We start from the raw sequence: 25,761 nt of genomic DNA, 5'->3' as shown, positions 1-25,761 counted from the left end.
TAAAAACCAGTGCAGAATTACAAATCTTAACATTGCTCTTTAAAAACAAGATAAGCAGGTATTCATGTACGGTTTATGCAAAAAAAAAGAAAAATCTCAAATGGTAAGGTACACGTATGTTCTTTCATCTAAATGTATCTTCAAATTGTTCATAAAATCAGATGTGAAAGGCCAACTGTATATGTATAATAAATTCACACCAAACTATAGATTTATATATATTTTAGAATTCAGTATTACTGTCAAAAATACATTGTATGATTTACATAGGCTTTGTGCTACATTAGAACACAGACAAAACAGATCACTGTAGTAAAGGAAACATTAAATATTAAATAAAGAAAATAAAATAAAAAGTGTAAACACTAAACTAACAGGGAGAATCGCTAATGCAGCACACACCTAATCAAGTGATATTACAGAGTATAAAAAAATGGATTAGAACTAATTTTTTTTCCAGTCTACACGAAATACATAGAACGCACTGAAGAAAATCTCTGGAGCTGGTCTACTCTTGGGTCACATCTATGAAGACCAGAGTCACTGATGTCAAGCTAATATATATATATTTTTTTTTTGTTTATTTTGCCAAAGACTTTCTCTGCTGTGGCTAGCTCAGCATCTGGGTGAAAACTGAGGGTTTGTTGGCGAATCTATGTAAGATTTCAGTTCGTATGCTGCCCCACTGTCGACTTCCATGGACTTCCGAGAGAAAAGAAGCCTGACATCTTTGTGGAGGTAGATCTTCCCAGACTTAGAACTTTGGAACCTGTAAAGAAAATTAAGAGTTGGAAAAATCAAACCATCCAGATGTATAACAAACACAATGAGAACTGTGCAAAAGGATTTAAAGATTTCTCCCTTCCTAGAGCATGTTTGTACCACTGAATGGTATCCGATAATAAAGTAATACTAGAATAATGTGACTTTAGTAAAACTGTTATTTCTGCATTTATCCAAGAAGGCATTCTGCAGCTGTTGTGGAGATCTAACTCCTATCATGCTGTAACAGCGGGATATGATAGGAGCTTTGGTTTAGCAAATGTGAAAAGAGCCACAGGTTAGAAAACACATCTACAGAATAAGGCTGTGTGCACATGTTGCGGATTCTGCTGCGGAATTTGTCTAAATCCGCAGGTAAATCCGAAGGTCAAAACACCTGCGGTTTATCTGCGGATTTTCTGCGGTTTAACACCTGTCATAGAGCAGGTGCCAAACCGTTGCGGAATCCGCACAAATAAGTGACATGCTGCGGATTTAAAACCGCGGAAAATTCCACACCGTGGGCACTGCGTTTTTCATTTTGCATTGCCTTAAAATGGTACTGTACACCGCAGCAGGGCCGGATCCGCAGCAGAATCCGCAACGTGTGCACACACCCTAAAGCTATTCAACAATCACATATATTTACAGAATATATGTGATTTGCCCGCTGGCGAAGCCTTGAGTGAAACGTGCGTTGGGGCTGGTGGGCCAGCACATATGTACTTTACCCCTACATATTTATATACCACCTTGATGTATGTACTTTACTTGATCTTTTTTCTTGGCTAAAATGGATTTAGCAATAGTCATAGCAATTATCCTTGGCTAGGAGTATATTTTTAGGGGCTCTTGTTTTTAGGCCCAGCTATTCATATACGGTCATATATTTATTTCTGTCTAACATTTTTTTTTCTTTTTTGTACGTATGTACTGGCATCACCCTTTTTAGGAATACTCTGTTTGCATGTTACTTATGTCTGATTATATACATTTCATTTTTTAAGAATATTGAAATAAAATGTGATGTTTTAGGAGACCTGTTTTGCACTCTGTCGTCATGTTGGGATATTCATTATATTTAGAGAAGCAATAAAAACTCAGTTTGCAGATCCATCCATCCAAATCATCCATGAGACCACATGAGGACCATGGACTACTTGCATGTCTGGTCGCTTACATTGAACTGTTCACAGTCCTGGTGCATTTTTGTTGCTTCCTGAATGAGCTGGGACTGCGCCTTTGAGTCATTTTGGTAGGACAGTCACTCATCGGGAGATTCATTTGATGTTTAAAGTCTGTATTTGGAGATAATGACTCACTTTGGCCCAATAAATTGCCAAAAACTTAGTGAAGGCTGTTTAACCCTTTGTAGACCCTTTTAAAATTAATCTTTCAACATATTGAGCATTGAATAAACTATGCGACTTTAGTTCCATTCCGCAAACCTTAGTAATTAATGTTCCCATGAGTGAACAAGGATAGGCAAGACAGTGTCAAATTATAGCAGATGTTTATGTGAAATCTACAGTTTAGTAATAGTGTTTTTTTTTTTTTTTTAAAAAAAAAGAATACTTAAAATTTTGGCTCATGATATTGGGTTCGCAGCGGGTTTAAGTAAAATACATTTTATTATGATTACTTATTCACTGGAAGAATAATGCAAGAGCTGCTTGGACACACATGATGAGATGAACTGCAATCACTTACAACGTCCCGTCTACACGGGCAGCGCCACTGAGCTCAATGATTTGCTGCGGTGCTGAAGTCATGTCGACAGCGCTGCAGCCAAACAGATAACAGTGCAGGGTTGTCCACCGTTTCTATGAAAAAGGAAGTTTTTTGACAGGCGACAACCCCTTTAAATACATGTATATTAGAAGGTTATAGGACTTGCAGGGTACAATGGAATATGTACCAGGGAAGATTCCAGCATATTTAATGAATGAATCTACAGGATGGAACTGATGAGAGGTATTCAAAATAAGGGTCCTTTTGGCATACAATAGGTTAGTATGTGTTGGCATGATCAGACCATGTTCCTGCACGGTCAGACACAGCCATTACACAGTACACAGCAGGGGCACATTTATAAGATTATCTCAGCACAGGAACATTTTATTTAAACACATCCAATTGTGGAAGTTATTATTATTCCAAGATCTATTGATTAAAATGAACTTTAGTTTGTGGGAAAACCCCTTTAATTCTCACTTAAAGATGCTTTGGGTGGATTTCATGCGCTTTTTTTTTTTTTTTTAAAGGAACCCGTCAGCAGGCTTCTGTATCCCAAGCTGATGACAAAAGGTATGGATTTATTCTGAATTTCAGCAACCTAACATGGATTATATGAATTCTTGATTCTGCTGCAGTGAAATCCCTATTGCAATTTTTTTTTGCTAACAAGTTTCAAGCAAGATCTTCCACAGGTGTGGTCCTTCCTGAGGGTGATGCATGCGCAGCAATTTCCTGATGACACTGCGAGAACCATTGATCTACACTGGCACCGCCTTCGGGAATGAACGCACATGTGCAAGATCTCAGGCAGGAAAGCAGGTCACAGAAGAGTGTCCTTTCATTTAGTGACAGGAGGATGGTGGCCGGTGGGAAAAGAGCCAGAAAGGCCAGATTGATGTAAGCTCAGGGTCTGGCCTCCTGCACTTATCACTCGTTAAATCAAATCGGGATTTCTCTGCACTAGAATCAAGGATTGATCAGAGGCATGGATCTATTCTGCATTACCTCAACACTGCATAGATTACATCAGTTTGGGGTACAAAAGCCTAATAAATAGGTAGAGATTTAAAATAGATTTGTATTTCAAAATGTGATAAACTGGTGCTAAATAGCGGTGCAGAGGACGTTCATGTTACCTCAGGTGGATGAGGTAGCGCAGTGTCCGCTCTTCCGTTCTCATGATGTTCTCTGGGACTGTCACTTTCTTATCTCGCTTCCCAGGGACAGAAAACGTTCTCTGCCGCAGGAATGTCTGGTGATTGGGTGGCATTTCTTGCAAGTTATATTTCACCACAAACATCTTCACCACAGTCTTGTTTGGATTAAATAAGGTCTAAAATGCAAAGAAAATGATGTTACATATATGACCTTAATACAAAAAAAGGAAATAAAAAAAAAAAAAAACATCAACAAGGTAACAAGAATTGTTGTGTACTTCAGTGCTAATCTCCTGGAAACGATTCAAGTCATAGTCTATGCCTAAATACTAGACTGAAGTTGCCTTAACCACAGTTGGTAGCTTGACAAGTCTAAAAATGGTATATTGGCCTGCCAACTCCCCTCGACAGATGACGTCGGGAGAGAGAAGGATCCAAACTGAGATTTTAATGGTCGATCCTTTTGTTCTCCCTGGAAATAAGCCACCTCTGGGGTAGTCCGGCAGTGACTCTCAGGAGGTCACATAAGATCGCAGGGAACCCAAAGGTTACCATTGCAGTCTGGTGCCTGCTGTAAGAGCCCCGTCGCTGCTAGCTTACTCTTGCAATGAAGTTTAGCCACATGCTGAGCTTCAAAAGGAGACAGACTTTCACTATATACTAACATACTGTGGTATTGCTGTACAGTAAGTGATCAGATGATCTTCAGGTCCCCTAAGGGAACTAAATGATTATATAGTGTTGTGGATATATGGCACTCGTATATGAAGCGGTAGTGCTCAAGAAGGGCTCCACCTCGTTAGAAAAATGTTAAAAATATTTGGCACTCTATAATGAAAGTAGAAAATTAAAAAAATGCGGTATATAAAAAAAGTGCAGATTTTTTTATTATTATTAGTGTTGGCAATCCAGCAAAATTATAACCAAAACATGGGTCATCATCAGATACAGATTGCTAGGTAATTTTTACCATGTAATGAACACCGTGAAAAGAAAACACCAAAAATCATGTCAGAATTGCATTTTTTTCGTCTCCACCATTTCAACACTCTTTGAATTTTTTTCCTTTTTGTTTGGTATATATAGTGAAATGAATGAATTATATACAATGGAATCATATAGTGAAATGAATGGGGACATTGAAAAGTACAATTTGTCCTTCAGGGAAAAAAAGTCATCATATGGCTATGTCGATCGAGAAATAATAAAGTTATGGCTCTTGGAAAAAAGGGAGGAAAAAAAATATAAGCACAAAAATGAAAAATTGGGCAGGCATTAGAGGGTTCATGTTTGCCCATCATGAGCCATATCCAAAATGCTTGTATGCCTCCTGGCCAAACTCCATCGTGCTACTCGGAATACTTGTGGGGGGAGTCTATGCCTCCATCATTTCAGTTTGGGGATCATACGGGAAAATGCCCAGGTGAGCAGACATTGCAGATTATAATAAAGTCTGTGTCATTTCAGGCGAGCTATAGGATTAAGAATTATGATCAGCTTTCTTGACAGTAATCAATATTGAATAGTTTCTACATACAGTGGGTAAGGAAAAGTATTCAGACGCCTTTAAATGTTTCACTCTTTGTTTCATTGCAGCCATTTGGTAAGTTCAAAAAAGTTCATTTTTTCTCATTAATGTACACTCTGCACCCCACCTTGACTGAAAAAAAACAGAAATGTAGAAATTTTTGCAAATTAAAAAAGAAAAACTGAAATATCACATGGTCATAAGTATTCAGACCCTTTGCTCAGTATTGAGTAGAAGCATCTTTTTGAGCTAGTACAGCCATGAGTCTTCTTGGAAATGATGCAACTAGTTTTTCACACCTGGATTTGGGGATCTCTTCCTTGCAGATCCTCTCCAGTTCAGTCAGGTTGGATAGTGAACGTTGGTGGACAGTCATTTTTAAGGTCTCTCCAGAGATGATCAATTGGGTTTAGGTCAGGGCTCTGGCTGGGCCAGTCAAGAATGGTCACAGAGTTGTTCTGAAGTCACTCCTTTGTTATTTTAGCTGTGTGCTTAGGGTCATTGTCTTGTTGGAACCTTCGACCAAGTCTGAAGTCCAGAGTACTCTGGAAGAGGTTTTCATCCATTATATCTCTGTACTTGGCAGAATTCATGTTTTCTTCAATTTCAACCAGTCGTCCTGTCCCTGCAGCTGAAAAACTCCCCCATAGCATGATGCTGCCACCACCACGTTTCACTGTTGGGATTGTATTGGGCAGGTGATGGGCAGGGACCGGTTTTCTCCACACATACCGCTTAGAATTATCACCAAAAAGTTCTATCGTCGTCTCATCAGACAAGAGAATCTTATTTCTCATATTCTGGGAGTCCTTCATGTGTTGTTTTTTTTTTAGCAAACCTTATGTGGGCTTTCATATGTCTGGCACTGAGGAGTGGCTTCTGTCGGGCCACTCTGCCATAAAGGCCCGACTGGTGGATGGCTGCAGTGATAGTTGACTTTGTGGAACTTTCTCCCATCTCCCTACTGCATCTGTGGAGTTCAGCCACAGTGATCTTGGGGTTCTTTACCTTTCTCACCATGCTCTTCTCCCATGATTGCTCAGTTTGGCTGGATGGCCAGGTCTAGGAAGACTTCTGGTGGTCTCAAACTTCTTCCATTTAAAGATTATGGAGGCCACTGTGATCTTAGGAACCTTAAGTACTGCAGAAATTATTTTGTAATTTTGAATAACTAAATCAACATGTGTCCAATGAATAACTAAGGGCACTTCACATAATAGTAACAAACTATCCCGTGTGTGTAAACACAGGACTAAGAAGAGATCCCAAGATGAATAAAACCAATTTTATTACATGCTTATTTTAAAAAAATACAACATAAATATAAAAAGCAAAAGCCGTATGTAGGGACGCAAGAGCACACCTTTATAATAATCCTAATAGGACAAATCAGCAGTCCACAAATATAAACCACAATCCAGGGATTTACATAATGTTGTTCTTGTACAAACAATTATCCTAATAGTATGAAAAATCAAAATACAATATCTAGAAATTAATCTCATACAAATAACGAGGAGCAAGAAATTATTATTAACCCCGTAAACATGTGGTTCAATAAATGGCTGAAGTGAAACAATCCTAATCACCTAAATGGTCTGGCCTATATATCATAAAATTATCCTCAAGTGCATAATGACACTATAGGTAGGGGCACAGACGGGGAGGAACAGTCCCAAAATACCCCAAGTCTGACCGCAGTTAAACAATTAATTAATATAGGCCAAAAGCCTGCATAAAGGCATAATTACCGGAGGTGGATATAGGTGCTCCTAGCGTCCCCTCACCCCGACGCGCGTTTCGCCGCCAGCTTCTTCCGGGGGCATCTAAATGTGCTCTTGCGTCCCTACATACGGCATTTTGCTTTTTATATTTATGTTGTATTTTTTAAAAATAAGCATGTAATAAAATTGGTTTTATTCATCTTGGGATCTCTTCTTAGTCCTGTGTTTACACACACGGGATAGTTTGTTACTTTTGTAATTTTGAGCAGATCTGTGCCTTGCCACAATTCTGTTTCTGAGCTCCTCAGCCAGTTCCTTTGACCTCATGATTCTTATTTGGCCTGACATGCACTGTGAGCTGTGAGGTCTTATATAGACAGGTGTGTACCTTTACAAATCAAGTCCTATCAGTTTAAAGGGAATCTGTCACCTATTTTTTCAACTATAAGCTGCCGGCACCGACATCAGTGGCATATCTACAGCATTCTGCAATGCTGTAGATAAACCCCCCGATGTAACCTGAAAGAGAAGAAGAACGAGTTATATTATACACACCGAGGGGCGGTCCTGTTTTGGTCCGATGGGTGTCACAGTCCAGTCCCTCCCATCTCCTAACGATGACGTCCTCTTCTTTGCTTCCCGCCACGGCTCCTGCGCAGGCGCACTGCTCTGCCCTGTTGAGGGCAGAGTACTGCAGTGCACAGCCGCCAGAGCAGAGCAGTGCACCTGCGCAGGAGCCGCGACGGGAAGCAAAGAAGAGGATGTCATCGTTAGAAGATGGGAGGTGCCGGACCGGACCGTGACACCCACCGGACCGCCCCTGGGTGAGTATAATATAACTTGTTTTTCTTCTCTTTCAGATTACATTGGGGGCTTATCTACAGCATTACAGAATGCTGTAGATAAGCCCCTGATGGCGGTGCCGGAGCTTATAGTCGAAAAAATAGGTGACAGATTCCCTTTAATTAACACAGCTGGACTCCAATGAAGGAGTAGAACCATCTCAAAGAGGATCACAAGGAAATGGACAGCATGGGACTTGAATAGGAGTGTCTGAGCAAAGGGTCTGTATACCATCTGATATTTCTGTTTTTCTTTAATAAATTTGCAAAAATGTCTACATTTGTTTTTTGTTTTTCAGTCAAGATGGGGTACAGAGTGTACATTAGAGAAAAAAAATGAACTATTTTGAATTTACCAAATGGCTGCAATGCAACAAAGAGTGAAAAATTTAAAGGGGTCTGAATACTTTCCGTACACACTATTTTCACAAATGACTAGGGTGACTACAAATATAACAGTCATTGGCTGAAACTTGTACAGCCATTCATCCTCAACTCTCCCATACAAATGCATGTTCTGCCTCTCAAGGGAAGAGGAAAATAATCAGCTACAGAAATGCAACATGTCCATGCCTTATCCCCCCACCACCACAACATCGGCCATATACATTAGATGGTCAACGAAACAAACAAAAAATAAAACAGCAAGCTCAACCAAGGTTCATCTTACAAGTATGACCCCCTTTAACCCCTTTACCCCTAAAGGATGGTTTGCACGTTCATGACCGGGCCAACAATTCTGACCACTGTCCCTTTATGAGGTAATAACTCTGAAACGCTTCCATGGATCCCGGTGATTCTGACACTGCTTTCTCGTGACATATTGTACTTCATGATAGTGGTAAAATTTCATTGATATAACTTGCGTTTGTGAAAAAAACGGAAAATTTTGAAAATTTCGCAATTTTCCAACTTTGAATTTTTATGCCCTTAAATCACAGAGATATGGCACACAAAATACTTAAGTAACATTTCACATATGTTTACTTAACATCAGCACAACTTTGGAACCAAAATTTTTTTTCTTAGGAAGTTATAAGGGTTAAAAGTTGACCAGCGATTTCTCATTTTTGCAACACCATTTTATTTTTACGGACCACATCACATTTGAATTCACTTTGAGGGTTCTACATGATAGAAAATACCCAAAAAGGGACACCTTTCTAAAAACTGCACCCCTAAAGGTGCTCAAAACCACATTCAAGAAGTTTATTAACCCTTCAGGTGCTTCACAGGAATTTTTTGAATGTTAAAAAAAAAAAAAGGAACATTTAACTTTTTTTCACAAAAAAATTACTTCAAGTCCATTTTTTTTTTATTTTACCAAGGGTAACAGGAGAAACTGGACAGCAAAAATTATTGTGCAATTTGTCCTGAGTACGCTGATATGTGGGGGGGGGGGAACCACTGTTTCGGCGAATGGCAGAGCTCAGAAGGGAAGGAGCGCCATTTGACTTTTTCAATGCAAAATTGTCTCGAATTCAGATCGGACGCCATGTCACGTTTGGAGAGCCCCTGATGTGCCTAAACAGTGGAAACCCCCACAAGTGACCCCATTTTGGAAACTAGACCCCCCAAGGAACTTATCTAGATATGTGGTGAGAACTTTGAACCCACAAGGGCTTCACAGAAGTTTATAACGTACAGCCGTACAATTAAAAAATCATATTTTTTTCCACAAAAATGATCTTTCACCCCCAATTTTTATTTTTCCAAGGGTAACAGGACCCTAAAAGTTATTGTGAAATTTGTCCTGAGTACGCCGATACCCCAAATGTGGGTGTAAACGACTATTTGGGCGCATGGCAAAGCTTGGAAGGGAAGCAGCGCCATTTGACTTTTTTGGCTGGAATTGAAATCGGACGCCATGTCGCGTTTGGAAAGCCCCTGATGTGCCAAAACAGTCTAAACCCCCCACAAATGACACCATTTGGAAACTAGACCCCCCAAGGAACTTATCTAGATGTGTGGTGAGCACTTTGAACCCTCAAGGGCTTCACAGAAGTTTATAACGCCCGGGCGTGAAAATAATAAAAAAATCATTTTTTCCACAAACATGATCTTTTAGTCCCCAATTTTTTTATTTTCCCATGGGTAACAGGAGAAATTGGACCCCAAATGTTGTTGTCCAATTTGTCCTAAGTACGCTGATACCCCATATGTGGGAGAAAACTATTGTATGGGCACACGTCGGGGCTCGGAAGGGAAGTAGTGACGTTTTGGAATGCAGACTTTGATGGAATGGTCTGCGGGTGTCATGTCGCGTTTGGAGAGCCTCTGATGTGCCTAAACTAATGAAACTCCCCACAAGTGATCCCATTTTGGAAACTAGACCCCCCACGGAACTTATCTAGATGTGTGGTCAGCACTTTGAACCCCCAAGTGCTTCACAGAAGTTTATAACGCCCGGGCGTGAAAATAAAAAAAATCTTTTTCCACAAAAATGATATTTTTGCCCCCAATTTTTTATTTTCCTAAGGGTAACAGGAGAAATTGGACCCCAAAAGTTGTTTTGCAATTTGTCCTGAGTAGGCTGATACCCCATATGTGGGGGTAAAACACTGTTTGGGCGCATGGCAGAGCTTCGAAGGGAAGGAGCACCATTTGACTTTTTCAACGCTGAATTGGCTGGAATTGAGCTCAGACATCATGTTGCGCTTGGAGAGCACCTGATGTGACCAAACAGTGGAAACCCCAACACACCCCTAACCCTAATCTCAGCCCTAACCCTAGCCCTAACCCCAACGGGAAAATGGAAATAAATACATTTTTTTTATTTTATAATTTTTCCCTAACTAACGGGGGGTTTGATTTACTATTTATGGCGGGTTTTTATGTTTGGCAGCTGTCATACGCTAAAAGACGCTTTTTATTGTAAAAATAGTTTTTGCATCACCACATTTTGAGAGCTACAATTTTTCCATATTTTGACCCACTGAGTCATGTGAGGTCTTATTTTTTGCGGGACGAGTTGACGTTTTTAATGGTACCATTTTCGGGCACGTGACATTTTTTGATCGCTTTTTATTCCGATTTTTGGGACGCAGAATGAACAAAAACCAGCATTTCAAGAATTTCTTTTGGGGGGTGAGTTTACACCGTTCCGCGTGCTGTGAAATTGATAAAGCGGTTTTATTCTTCGGGTCAGTACGATTACAGCGATAACTCATGTGTCATGTTTTGTCGGTTTTATGCAATGAAAACAATTTTACATAAAAAATTATTTTTGCATCGCTTTATTCTGCGAGCTATAACTTTTTTATTTTTTCGCTGATAATGCTGCGTGGCGGCTCGTTTTTTGCGGGACAAGATGATGTTTTCAGCGGTACCATGGTTATTTATATCCGTCTTTTTGATCGCGCGTTATTGCACTTTTTATTCGGCGGTATGATAATAAAGCATTATTTTTTTCCTTTGTTTTTTTATTTTGTAAGGGGTTCACTAATGGGACAGTTTTATAGGGCGGGTCGTTATGGACGCGGCGATACTAAATATGTGTACTTTTATTGTTTTTTTTAATTTCCAAAAAATGAATTAGGGAATAATTTTTTTTTTTTTAAATTTATTTAGCGATTTTTTTATAAATTATTTTCACACTTTTTTTTTTTTTTTTTTTTTTTTTTAAACTTTATTACATTGTCCCAGGGGTGACATCACTGTCATATGACATATCACTGTCAGCGATCTGGCACAGGCTCTGCAGCAGGCTTCCTCATGCCTGCGTTCTGCAGGCAGTGAGGAAGCCGGCTCCCTGCAGGCCCCCGAAGGTCCCCACCGCCATATTGGATCCGGGGACCTGCAGAGAAGGAGGCCCCCGCAGCAGCGCTGCACATCGCGCTGCTGCAGGGGTCTCAGGGAAGCACAGAGGGATCCCCCTCCCTGCCTGCCGATGCTTCCCTAAATCCCCGGTACACTGCGATCGTGTTTGATTGCAGTGTGCCAGGGGTTAACGTGCCGGGGGCGGTCCGTGACCGCCCCTGACACATAGTGCCGGGTGTCAGCTGTGATAATCAGCTGACACCCGGCCGCGATCAGCGGCGCTCCCCCCGTGAGCGCCGCTGATCGCTATGAGGTACTATCCCATCCATGGGCATAGGGGCCCGAGTCCCATGGACGGGATAGTACGTCAGATGTCAGGAAGGGGTTAACCCTTATTATTTGCCTCTGCAGTACCTATCGCTTGTTCTGTACATACCACTTGAATTGTTCCAGAAGGAGGTATGCGATATCCCCTTTTGCCAAGAGATTCCAGTGTGATGTTGCCCTAAGAAAAAAAAAATATAATCAACATATAGAGAAATCTCAAAATCATAAGGGCATATTCCATGCAGCTGATAAAATGGTGTTGATTGATCCATGATCATACAATGAGACAGAAATAAAATCCACACGATTGTTGAGAGGCTCCGATGTTTTGCTATGAGTGAAAAAACGTAAAAAAAACTCTGGCTAATTGTCCATGTGAGAAATTCTTTTCATCTCAACAGATAACCAACAAGGTTGTGGAGTCCTAGCCAAAAAGTTACACAATCTCATCAGTGATGCTAAAGGCCCCGTCACACTAAACGATGCACCAGCGATCCCGACAACGATACGACCTTGTCAGGATCGCTGGTGCATCGCTACATGATCGCTGGTCGGTTTATACAAACAACCCATAGGCAAATAAGCATGAACGATCAGGATGATTAAGTATTATTTAAAAAAAAAAAATAAAAAAAATAAAAGTATTAGATATTGTCCATAAAAAAAATTAAAAAATCCAAGAGCATTAGAATAACATGCTAAAAACTGAAGATCCCTCAAGGTATAAAATATTCCAACCTGAAGATGGATGTAAACACAAAATTACACAATTGAGTGTAAGTGTGTACTTGTATCCATCGTTTCCTCATTCTACTTGCATTATTTGGTTATATACCAGAGCTGGGCAAACTGCAGCCCGCGGGCCACATCCAGCCCTCTGGCTGTTCCAGTCTGGCCCACGGACCAAAACAGCCAATGGGCTGAAACTGTGGGCCACGGGCCACACTGTGCTGTCGGCCGCCACTATCACCACTATCCGCATCTTTGGGATGCAGACAGCAGTGGATATATTGGTGGAAAATGGAGCAGAAGGCTCCTTCTACAGATCAGCGTGTGCAACGGAGCCATTTGATGTGATGACGTTACTTCATGAGGTCAGCTGTGCGGCGAGTCAGTGCACCGGAGCAGAGCGCAGGGGAAACGGGAGCGAGGAGCGTATGTGGTGGTTTCTTTTTTTTCAATATGTGTATGGGATGTTTGCACAACTACATAAGGCGCCGCTGGGGCTCACACCTCATACGCGAGGCTACTCGCACCGCATACGCGAGGCTACTCGCACCGCAGTATACATGAGGCACTGCAGGGGCTGATACTGTATACAGAATGCGCTGCAGGGGCTCATACTATATACAGGAGGCTATGTGGGGGCTCATAGCTTTATATACATAAAGCTAAGTGAGTTCATATGGTATATAAGAGGCTATGTAAGGGCTCACACGGTATGTAGGGGGTTGTGTGTGGGGTCTTACGGCATGTAGGGGGCTGTGTGGGTTCATACAGTATAAAGGGGGATGTAAGCATTCTTAATTCTGCTCAATATTAATAAAATATAAAATAATTGTAGATTATTATTGAGCAGAATTAATTTCAGGATATTGGTTTGGCCCACCACAACAGGCATGGTCTCATATGTGGCCCCTCGGGAAAATTAATTGCCCAACCTTGTTGTAGACCCTTATGGATCCATGATGTGTTATCACGAAAACGGTGTGAATTCATTTTTTACCATGTTTTTTATTATTGTCTTGGATTTTATTTATTGGTATTATCTAATTAACTTCTATATTTTTTTTAGAATCCTTAAATCCTTTTTTTGTCATATGCCAGGTTTGCTGCTTGTATTGATGATTTGCATGAGACCAATACTTTATAGTGGATTTTAGTAGTTAAAAACATTTCCCATATCCTTTATTATGGACGTTACAACAGAGAACTTCTGTGTATAAATTTTACACAAAAAAATTAAAGTTTATCAAACAATTCTAATAAAAAGCAAAAACGTAATAATTCTCTGTAGCCGTGTACTCATTGTTTCCATGAAGTCTCCATGTATCGCAGCAGAAAAATCAACTGTTTAGGGTTAAAATAGGTGTAGTTTTTAAGAAAAGCATGCGACATGAGGAAAAAGCCGACTTTACCATGTAAGGGGAAGGAGCATTGTCCTCTGAAACACTGAAGAACGAAACTCTGACAGGCAATGTCATGTGGGTTGGACAGAATACTCCACTTGCGCCAACATCTGCTGTAAAACCTTTAACTGTGCCCAGAGGCTCCAATCGATAATTCAAGACGGACTCCTGGAGGAGATCAAGGACGACGGGTAATGGGATATAGTCATTTGAGAGGCACAACTAAAAAAGAACTATATACAAGTGACATACAAAATGGAAGAGCAGCTAATAAAACCTTTAAGCATTAAAGGCAGTCTGTCATTTCATTATTAACCTGCGGATTAATAGCATTAGAAAGGTGCCTGGTCGATGTACTGAAAATGCTGCACCAGGGAAAAACAATTACCTTCATTTTCTCCAGGGAGCCGCTAGCTTTATTCATATAGTCATGTCGATGTGGCTACAGTCACCACGCACAGCGCTGAGAGTGGTGGCTGGAAACCGCCTCAGCACTGCATCAAAGCAATGCCGTCTGTCAGGTAAAGTGCTGGAACATACTAACAGCCACCGCTCACACCGATGAGAGCGACGATGCCGACATGACAATGCCAGAAACTCCATGGAAAATAATAATTTTCTCCCATTTACTGCAATTTCAATACAATGACCAGATACCTTCCTAACACTATTAACCTGCATATTATCCATATAGCTGCAGGTCAATAGCATTAGTCGATCTGACGGTTTCTCTTTAAATGTTAGCTGAATTTTGTCCTTTTTATACAAATGATAATCTTAGCATCTCAGCCATTCTCTGGGGTGCACGCATATCGAACTACCCCCAAGGATTACAATAAACCTTAAAGACCTGTATGCATATCAGCTGTATATGCTATGGGTGCAGGTTCCATGGGGGGCAAAAGAGGGGTAATGCAACCTATGAGCCCTCCATAGAGAACACCATGTATGCATGTAGCCATCTACATTGTCGATGGGTGTTGCATTAACAGCATGCCGCATCACAGCACCCATAAACTACAATTTTGAGGCCCACATCCAAAGGGGTTACTTCTACCTGTGCTTTCCCTTTTTGTCAGAATAGGGGCAAAGATGGTTGCATAGTAATTACGCATCCGTGTTCCGGAGGTGTGCACCTTTCCTCTTCTAAACATGGAAACTACATGCAAGTGCCAGATACAAACAAACTATTCTGTATCCAGATGGCTGGAAACCGCACAAAATGGCACCACGGTCTAAACGTAGCCCCACAGGCTGTAGGTTGTGCAGTCCTCATCTAAAGTGGTTAAAAAAAAAAATGTCACTGCTAATTAGGATATATAAATAAAATACCTCAAAGTTTCCAAGAAGGCTCAGACAAGGGGCCGGCGGAGCACTGCAACTTAGCCGTCTGTCTGTGAACTCTACACCATCTTCTGCTTTCTCACAGTGACGCTGCCTGTTAAAAGTAAGTAACAGGTCTACATTATCATGTTCAGTAAAACAAGTGGCCTGTCGCCTTATGGCTGGGATTCTTGACGACTTGTGGCTAAGTGATATAAGATGGCAACGTGGCGCAGCTACATAACTAATAGTGGATGGGTTGCTGTGAGAACAATGTGCAGACATCCAGACCTCCTGGATTTTTACCCACCACGTTGACCATCAATAGTTGCAGCTTGAGCAGTGGGATATTGCAATCTTATGCTGAGTGACCCCGAGATGGTGTCAGGATTCAGAATATTTTGGCCATTTTAAACAGATTAGCGCTTCTTAGCATGCCATAGGCTATATTTCCACATGGCTGTATGAAATGGCAACGCTCCAGGAAGCTGACTACAGCAGCCTAAAATTGGCCCACTGCTGCAGTCCCGTGGATGCCACCACATCATCGCTCTAGGAAAACAAACAGGGACCAGAAAAAAACATGGTGCTGGAGCATTTAAAGGTCCCATGAAAAGACGGGCACTGCGGAAAAGATGGGGTAAATACTAACACTTTCAATAATAATAAGGTTGGCAATACCCATTGAAGTAATCAGTTCTTTCATAATCATGTATAAAACACAAGAACTGCAGCTAATAACAGAGGTGCACAGGCTTTCTGACACCTCCTCTGCCAAGAGGAAGCGCTGGAGAGATGCGAAACAGCTGTTGCTCCATATTCTTGGCGCATGCATCTGGATTTCTGATAAGTGCCATTGGCGAGTTATGTCCAGTCTCTCTTTTTTGTATGTAACAAATCCATAGACCCTGCTTCAGTGACAACAGTGTTTGACGCTGACCTTGACAAGAAGATTTGCTGGAGTCAAAGGCTTCTGAATCAATAAGAGGCGCAATAGTCTAAATAAATATGTAGCGTGCGGAATGTGGTGTGCGCCTTGCCACAAGTCTTCCCCCAGTCTGTGACTGGAGTAAAAATTTGTGCTGTTAAAGAACAGTTGCTCATCATGAATTTGCCCCATTCCACCTCTGCTCATTTTGTTGGAGCTGGGCAAAAATGGAGTAAGCATGCCAAGCGTCCCAAAATTTTGGAACAGCGCTCAAGTTGCACTAAACTTTTATGACTTTAAAAAGCATTTTGGGACAGAATTGTGATGTAAAAGCTTTAATGTAAAGGCTTACAATCCAATTCATTGTATCTAAAGAAATACAGCTATAATAATTCTACCAACAGAATAACATACAAACAAATGGGGAAAATGTGAAAATACTGAATACATACCTCTTTGTGGATAGAACTTTGAATTGCAGTAAGGAAGTGTCCAGATCAAAATACCCCGACGGGCTCTTTCTTTGCGGTACCTAGATAAAAAAAAAAAAAAATATGTTCTGTCATTTGGTAGACCTACAGCGGCATTGCACATGGCAGAGCGGAGACATGCCCTGCACAAAACAGCAGAATATTCGTCTAGCCCAGTGGTTCCCAAACTCCAGTCCTCGCTGACCCCAACAGGTCAAGTTTTCAGGATTTCCATAGTGTTACACGTGTGTGAGAATTCCTGATGCCTGGAGGATACTTCCATCACCTGTGAAATACTAAGGAAATCCTGAAAACATGACATGTTGGGGTCCGTGAGGACTGGAGTTTGGGAAACACTGATCTAGCCCATCTCCATGCTCGGGTGGGTCTAGGTTCCAGAAACACATTTCATAAATATAAGGAACTACACATATAGCCAATTATCTAGGAGGCCAATAACAACAAGACACTAAACTATCTTGCTCTCATACAATTGACAAGTTTTTGCGTCCCACATTTACATTAAATTTAGGTCACGGGCCTCTACCTGCATAGTAATAATAATAGAACATACATCTCAATTACATTTCACATGAATTGATTTGCAGGACCCAGTTCATCGACCACGTCGGTAATCTCTGGCTTGACGGCATCCCCAGCTCTTCTTTTGATTAGCCGGCCTGGTACAACGTCGCAATTGTGGCGAGACACACATCTGAAGTAGTGCGAGCCTGGCTAATCAAAAGAAGAGGTGAGGATGCCGTCATTTTAGAGCACCAATCCAATGGCTGAAGGACCAGGTCCTGCAAATTGATTTGCATCAACTCTAAATCACAAGTTTCTCTACTGATGTCTACTGTTCTAGGAAACAGAGTCTGCCACTAGTGCTGATAGGAGTGCGGTGTTACAACTATGTATGGTGCACAAGTAGGATCCTATGCCTTGTGAAGTAGTGAAAAAAAACCTTGACCCTTGTAGGGAAGTCTGAGAAGACAAATTTTTTTGTTTGAACCATTTATTTTAAATACAGGCAATCCAGGTTTTGGTCAAGCGACATTCATCAGTATAGCAAAATAATAATAATAATAATAATAATGCAAAATCCACAAATTTAACAAAGTATATACAAACTAAAGTCCAATATGCATGAAAAGCAATCCATAATGGATATAAATAGACTGACAAATGAGTGGGACCAGTAATCAATAGGGCCCATATAATGTTAGATGTGGCACATCAATAGTAATAATGCACGAATGTTGGCATTAGAGGCACAATACAACAGGAGCTTATAGTCGTAGGTGTCAATGTATAGCAAGAGAAATGAAAAGTCTAAGCATAAAAATACTATCAGATACAAAAAATCTTTGGCTATCAATTCCATACTCATGGCCATTAGGTATCCTAACTCAGATTAAAGGACTTCGAGCATGTTCCTGAACCGTGATGTGGGGTATCTAACAACCAGGGCTGTGGACACAGTCGTGCAGTCTGAGTCGGTATAAAATGGACCATCTCCTAAAATATATAAAACATTGGGTACAGTAGTACATTGCAGGATGTGCTGTAAATGTTTTCATAAAATGTCTGTTCTGTTTCTGATCTCGGCTTGCAACCGAGATGAATCTGTGCTGCACTTTATGTACATGCTCAGTAGTGAGACAGTGCTGTGGGGTCATAGTGGACATGAATCTGTGCTTTATGTACATGCTCAGTAGTGACCAGTGCTGTGGAGTCGGAGATGAGATGAATCTGTGCTGCACTTTACGTACATGCTCAGTAGTGATCAGTGCTGTGGGGTCGTAGGCGAGATGAATCTGTGCTGCACTTTATGTACATGCTCAGTAGTGATCAGTGCTTTGGGGTCGTAGCCGAGATGAATCTGTGCTGCACTTTATGTACATGTTCAGTAGTGAGGCAGGGCTTTGGGGTTGTAGTGGAGATGAATCTGTGCTGCACTTTATGTACATGTTCAGTAGTGAGGCAGGGCTTTGGGGTTGTAGTGGAGATAAATCTGTGCTGCACTTTACGTACATGCTCAGTAGTGACCAGTGCTGTGGGGTCGTATTGGAGATGAATCTGTGCTGCACTTTACGTACATGCTCAGTAGTGACCAGTGCTGTGGGGTCGTAGCAGAGATGAATCTATGCTGCACTTTATGTACATGCTCAGTAGTGACCAGTGCTGTGGGCTCATAGCTGAGATGAATCTGTGCTGCACTTTATGTACATGCTCAGTAGTGACCAGTGCTGTGGGGTTGTAGTGGAGATGAATCTGTGCTGCACTTTATGTACATGCTCAGTAGTGAGGCAGGGCTTTGGGGTCGTAGTTGAGATGAATCTGTGCTGCACTTTATGTACATGCTCAGTAGTGAGACAGTGCTGTGGGGTCATAGTGGACATGAATCTGTGCTTTATGTACATGCTCAGTAGTGACCAGTGCTGTGGAGTCGGAGATGAGATGAATCTGTGCTGCACTTTATGTACATGCTCAGTAGTGACCAGTGCTATGGGGTTGTAGTGGAGATGAATCTGTGCGGCACTTTATGTACATGCTCAGTAGTGACCAGTGCTGTGGGGTCGTAGCAGAGATGAATCTGTGCTGCACTTTATGTACATGCTCAGTAGTGACCAGTGCTGTGGGGTCGTAGCCGAGATGAATTTGTGCTGCACTTTATGTACATGCTCAGTAGTGAGGCAGGGCCATGGAGTCGTAGTGGAGATTAATCTGTCCTGCACTTTATGTACATGCTCAGTAGTGAGGCAGGGCCGTGGAGTCTTAGTCGAGATGAATCTGTGCTGCACTTTATGTACATGCTCAGTAGTGACCAATGCTGTGGAGTCGGAGTCAGGGAAATTGAGGAGTTGGAGGTTTGGGTTACCGACTCCACAGCCCTGCCGACAACGCCTCCTCAAACTACAGGAGGTATTTTGCATCCATGAACTGCAATCATTATCTCCAAAAGGTTCGAACAGGGAGTTATCCTCTCCTCATAACATTAACCTCTTTCTTCTCCCCGTTTGGACATTTTTATACATTTCATGTCGTTTGACTTTACAGCTTGCATAATGAGATCCAAAACACTGTTGACCACAGTGTTTATTTGAGACATCTATGTATTTTAACAAGTCTTGTTGTTTGTTTTATAGGCTTGACATATACTTTATTTGCTGATAAGTATTGTTAGCAATTTATTACCCTAACACTTTGGCTCTTTCACAGATCCGTTAATATGTGCTCACATTTTATTGCTGGTTGACTCTTGTTCATCCACCAACTTGTCAAGTGAATCTCCAAGTCCAATCCACTTCCTATCTACCTGCTTTTTTTTGCCATCATGTCTGCATTGACCACAATGGTGCCGCCTGTTTCAATATTGCACTCAGCCTCCTCCTTTCATTTCACCTTCCTCCTCCTGCACGCCCTCTGATGGAGCCACTCTACTGCCTTCACAATGGAAATTCGGCCGTTTCCATATCGTCTAGTTACCATAACGCTGACGGCCACAACCGGACACACCATCCCACATGACAGAGCACTTCCAGCATTAGGCTTTATAAACAGCCTGTCCTGTGCATCCCCCTGACGCTTCCCGTAATCGTAGTGCTCACTGCTCTCCCCCAGTGTCATTACATTCGTTCTGCCACTTGCAATCCGGTAAGTTACACTGCTCTGTTATATGGCTTTATTTTAACCGGCTTCTTGGCTCCTTCACTAGACCAATGTATTCACGTCCAATTTGGCCACAGGCTCCTGGGGCTTTCAAGCAGGTTCTTTGCTATACAATGACACCTACGACTATAAGTTCCTGTTGACTTGTACCTCTGAAGGAAACATTCGTGTATTACTATTGATATGCCACAACTAACATTATATGGGCCCCTTATTGATTGTCAGTCTATTTATATCCATTATGGATTACGTTGATTTGTGGATTCTGCAATATATGAAAAGAAAAAAAAAAAAAATATTATATATATATATATATATTTATTTTTTTTTTTTTTTTTTTTTGCTCATGTGCAGATATACTGATGAAGGTCGCTTGACCAAAACATTTAACTTTTTGGATTGCTAGCTCTTTAAAAGATTCAAACTAAAGTCGTCTTCTCCGACAAAGTTTTTTTTCACTATGCCACTAGTGCTGGTCCAGCATTAATCCAAGCCTCACACAAATGTCACCAAACCATTGGATGTAAGACAACATTATTCTGTATAGATATTCAGGGTTTGAAATTTTTGGTGTGCACTTTTGACAGTTTCGACAATCCGATATTATCTGCATAGGTTTTAAACACCACAACACTATTTCTATCTAACAGTGGTAAGGCTGGAGGCACAAAGTTTGTAGTCACATGAAAAATCAAGAACTTACCGGACTGGAAAGTAAAGGTAAACCTGTGCAAGGGTGAAAGGCCTTGGTAGAGATACCATCAAGAGAGTGAAAACCCTTTTTCTTCCAATTATTTGAAGGTCGTAGAGGAACAAACTTCTGGGAACACAGAAGATAGCATGACATACTGAGCTTTGTAAGTATCTATACACAAACACAATACTGAAAGCCTATATTGTATTGATACATATTTGAGGAGCTGGAGATAGCTCAGTAAATATTACATTTTATCCTGTATGATTAGTATTTATATAGAGCACTCAATTTGAGTTATTAGCTTTTCACTAATACCTGATGGTATTGGTACATATACCCTCTGAATTATAATGTACTGAGATACTGATCTATAAAGATTAACAATAGTGATGAGCAAGCACGCTTGTGTGCTACCACAGGGAATTCGGCACGCTCAAATAATATGTTTGAGCCCTCGAGGTTGCATGTCTCGCGGCTGTTTGACAGCCGCATCGCTTGCAGGGATTGCCTGTTTGTTAGGCAATCCCTGTATGTATTATTGCAGCTATCCAATAGCCCTAAGACATGCAGGAGCTCGGACTTTGACATTATTTGAGCACGCCTACGTCACTGGGTTAGCACAGGAGCGTGCTCAGATAACACCTTACCCAAGCATGTTCGCTCATCACTAATTGACAACACAGAAATAAACATTGTGTAACGCAGGGTAACTCCCTCTAGAGTTCTAAGACTTCTTACACAGCCAAGTGTTTTTGATGCAATTTCCCTAGGCGACCACAATATAGCCAACTATCCAACACCAGGATAGTCTCTACAGACCCTTAAATGGGGCTCTGTCAGCACAGAATGACCATTCAAAGGAAGCACAGGCGCTCGGTGCATCAAGACGGGGACAAACTTAACTACACCTTCCCATCTGCTTGTTTTCCATGTTTCGCCCGCCTTCTTAGGCTCCATCAAGCCAGAGAAGCTGTCAAAGAAAAGGGGTGTGGAGATTGTGGGAAAGTGTCTGCCCCGTCATGATGTACTGAGCGCCTGTACTCTCCGTGCCGAGAGTCCTTCTAAGAGTTATCGCACAGCAGCAAGCTTTTCTACAAAGGATTCTAACTTCTGAACCCACGGAGATCTGCAGTTACCGTCAGGAAAGGTTGTGGCCAGCCATACAATGTAGTTACTATTCGTTTCAGGTACACAGTACCTCTGGCAGATCTTTGCATCTCCATGGTAACAAAGAAAAAAATCACTGCAGTCTGGTCCAGCACTCACACTGCCTTCTACCTGTCCCTCAATTCTCAATAATTCATATTTAATAGGTTCGCAAGAACTTGGGACCAGATGGTAATACGACTTAAGTTCAAACTGCACAGTTTCTTAGTAGTCTGTTACCATAGGAACATATGTCCATATACGCTCTAAACAAAACAATTGAGTGTATTTACATATATAAATAACAGCGGTGTCGATACCTGATATAATGCTAGTATGCATGTGACAATAAGCCAGTTTAATAGGCTCCCATACACATTAGATTAAAGTCGACCTGACATATACACGCAGTCCAATCTGTAGAAAGCATGGTATAGAGAAGAAGACGAGCAGAATGACACATAGGGTTGTTGGAAAAGATTCAGTATAACTTGTGTGTTATGCATTGAAAACCCGGATATTTGTCTCCGAAAGTCCAGTGGGCGGTCCCTACTCAAAAACTAAAAGGTATGTCTACATGCAGTCATACAGGAAAGACTGCCAATCTCTGAATAGGACTGCCCACCGGACTCCAAAACATAGACACCAGGGATGTTGATGAATAAAATGCACATCTTACTGACACATTTCACCCCCCACCCCTCCCCAAAAAAAACCCATTGATCTCATGAGCTCACATTGATGTATAACATTCTGCCTGCAGATCAGCTACCATGATCAATATGACAGGTGTCCTTCACACATGGCTGAATATCTAATGTGTATGGAGACCTCCCAATCCTTTTTTCCCCCCAGGATGTACACCGCCACAAGAGCTATCTGACAGCATCATTCGCAGTTCTATGTATTGAAACACAAATGTTCGGCCGCGTATGGAGGAGTCGGAAGAGACAGCGGTCGGAGAAGCAGACTTTTTGACCACAGCTATTGGTTATAAATGGCCAGGTTAAGAGGGCAGTCCGCTATTCGGTCAACCATTCTTAAACACTACATTTCAGACACTTGGCTCCCGCTGATTGTTACTCCCTGCGAGAACTGGAGACAAATGTCAAGTGAGCCGTGGAACAGTGTGGGAGGGGAACATTTCTATTTTCAATTAGTGAATATACCATTTTAAAAAAGGATAGTCCGAGCAGCAGATAACCCCTTTAAGAGTGTACCAGATATATATACGTACCGCTTGGTCTATGAACTTCAACCTCTCACATCTCGGACAAGTCCCAATGCTTCTGCCCTGTTCTTGGGCACCACAGTCACATTTTGCTGGGTCCTCATTCTCATCACGAGTTGGCTTCTGCTTCTCCTGGGTCTCTTTAACCTTCTGACTGTCTCTGTCCTTTAGAACATAATTTTCAATGCTGTGAAGCTGATTGGTATGATCAGTGCCTTGTGCTTTCCTTGCATTGCTCTCTGTACATTTCGGTTCTAGCGTTTGAGAAACACTACAGGTTTTGAACGCTACAGCGTTTCGTGAACAGTTTTTGCGGTTATCAAGATGGATGCTGTCACTGTTCCTATTTTCAGTGGCATTGGCCTGTCGGTAGCTGATGGTATGGATGTCCAAGGTGCTATGATTTGAGAGGTGATGTAACGCTCCTTTACTGACATACTTTTCAGTCTGTTCACTGGATTTTACGTCTCCCCTATCAGGGGACATGAATATATTTTCCTTGCTGGAGAATGAGAAAGCTGGTGAGTTGGGTTTATTTACTGCGTGTTGATATGTGTTTGAAATGGGTTCATGAGCTTGAACTAGTTTCCGCCTAGCTTGTGGTTTCGGAGAGGATCTACCATCAGGACTATGTCGGGAGGAAGTTGTGGGCGTTTCTGTAGCAGCTTTTAGTTTTCGGTCACTGGTTTCAGGGTTGAGAGTCAAATCTGAAGTAGGTGCATACAAAACAGGTGTTTCATTCCTATTGAAGCTTTCATCGTCACATGGGTTTCTGAATATTTTGGAGCTCAAGGGGTTGGGGTCGGGCAATTTAAAGGATCGACTAGTTATGTGCGATGCTGTCTGATCACATTGCAGCAAGTGCTGTGCAATTCTTGCTATGACTTCTTGACGTTCCTGGATTAGGGAACCTATTAAAGGATTGGTCTCTAGTGGCTGGTGTATGGGGGAATTGATGGGCATGTCAACCAAAGACAATGATTTAAAGTTTCTGACAGGTGAGCCTTGTAGGCTTGTTTTAGGACCACTTATACTGAAACACTGAATCTTAGATGGTGATGTTCCAACGTCACAGCTATTGCCACATCCTGAAATTAACTTAACATTTCTACCAGGGAGAGAAAGATTCATGCTAAGACTCGTTCTCGCCTGCAGTAGTCCATCAGATCCAACAGTCCAAGTCTGCTTGCTACATGTATGCTGAGAACTGGGCGCACCTTGCTGGCCACTCTCTTGATGATCTTGAGATTGAGGACCAATCTGCTCATGTGAAGAAAATCTCTTTTCATAAAAGCCCAAACTACTGTGGATGCTACAGTTCAACACCGGATAGCTGGATTGTCTAGGCAATGACTGGACACTGACTTTCAAGGCCACGTTGTGAGACACATTGGGGACGGGAAACACATGTTCAGTTGGTGAATGAGTAAAATTCCATTGGAGCTCACCATCGGCTGGACTGACTCTGTAGAAAACACACAAGAAAGAAGAAACTGAGAAACGTATTCTCACGGTTAGGGCAAGGTCTTGTCTAAAATCACATAAGAACCCAGTCATATGTAAAACATTTACCTTGCAGATCAGAAGCGGACTGTATTGTTTAGTACAGTGCTTCTAAAAATCACGCAATTAGTGACGCACCTCCCAGTTCTTCATGAGACGCAATATGTCCCGCAACTCATACACCTTCTTGAGTCAAGAGGATGAAGTAGGAGATGTATTTCAGGAATCGCCACAGAGGATTGTGTTTTTTTTGCAGTTAGGCTCTAATAGTCAAGCTCTAGAAAGGCTTGATTAATGCTGGATTCACAGGCCAGCAGTTTGCGGTTCGAGTATGGACTACGATGTACGGAACAGCTGTTGGTCTCTTGACCCCAACACAATGGCATTAGTAAAGGCATATATGAGGCTACCAAATTTGAGATCTGCAGCCAGTCCATGTTATCGGAGTCTACACTCAGAATGCAACTTGCGGTTTTGGGAATTAGTTTGTCAATGAAATGCATACTACAAGAGGCTAAATTTGACCCCACATGGTATTAGGGAAACTTTGATATGGTGCAATAAAATTAGAAATTGGCATATAAATTGAAGTTGCTATTTAATCAAGAGGGGCTTTATTTTCATGTGTAGGATCATTAACAAAAATCAACAGGCTTTAGCATATTTATCCTCAGTGTGGATTGTAGATACATGTCAGCACCCCATGTGACAGCTAAGATTGTTAAGTCAACAATAAGGAGACAGCTGCTATTGAGAAAGGCAAACAAAAAGGAGAAAACCACCACTTCCTGCTAATAGGTCTTCAGCCAGAGGTTTGAGAAAGCGC

General features: G+C 41.6%; 1 protein-coding gene across 2 annotated transcripts in view; it reads right to left on the bottom strand.

The window, feature by feature from the left end:
• Positions 1 to 205: 205 nt before the first annotated feature.
• The window catches only part of ATOSA (atos homolog A), a 71,031-nt gene continuing 45,475 nt past the window's right edge, over positions 206 to 25,761 (bottom strand). Inside the window, exons 5-12 of one of the 2 annotated variants that reach the window (XM_073568409.1) lie at positions 23,439 to 24,897; positions 21,062 to 21,175; positions 16,669 to 16,748; positions 15,298 to 15,403; positions 13,975 to 14,133; positions 11,946 to 12,014; positions 3,636 to 3,832; positions 206 to 769 (exon numbers count right to left, since the gene is read on the bottom strand). In XM_073568409.1, coding sequence (XP_073424510.1) covers positions 616 to 769; positions 3,636 to 3,832; positions 11,946 to 12,014; positions 13,975 to 14,133; positions 15,298 to 15,403; positions 16,669 to 16,748; positions 21,062 to 21,175; positions 23,439 to 24,897 — 2,338 coding nt within the window. In that variant the 3' untranslated portion in view covers positions 206 to 615. Of the gene's footprint in view, positions 770 to 3,635; positions 3,833 to 11,945; positions 12,015 to 13,974; positions 14,134 to 15,297; positions 15,404 to 16,668; positions 16,749 to 21,061; positions 21,179 to 23,438; positions 24,898 to 25,761 lie in introns of both variants that reach the window. The other variant, XM_073568408.1, reaches the window with a different exon arrangement.

The sequence above is a fragment of the Dendrobates tinctorius genome, unplaced genomic scaffold (genome assembly GCF_039654945.1).
Source record: "Dendrobates tinctorius isolate UK_male_01 unplaced genomic scaffold, ASM3965494v1 ptg000022l, whole genome shotgun sequence".
Taxonomy (NCBI): domain Eukaryota; kingdom Metazoa; phylum Chordata; class Amphibia; order Anura; family Dendrobatidae; genus Dendrobates; species Dendrobates tinctorius.
The sequence above is the reverse complement of the archived record's forward strand: the minus strand, read 5'-3'. Positions and strand labels throughout refer to the sequence as shown.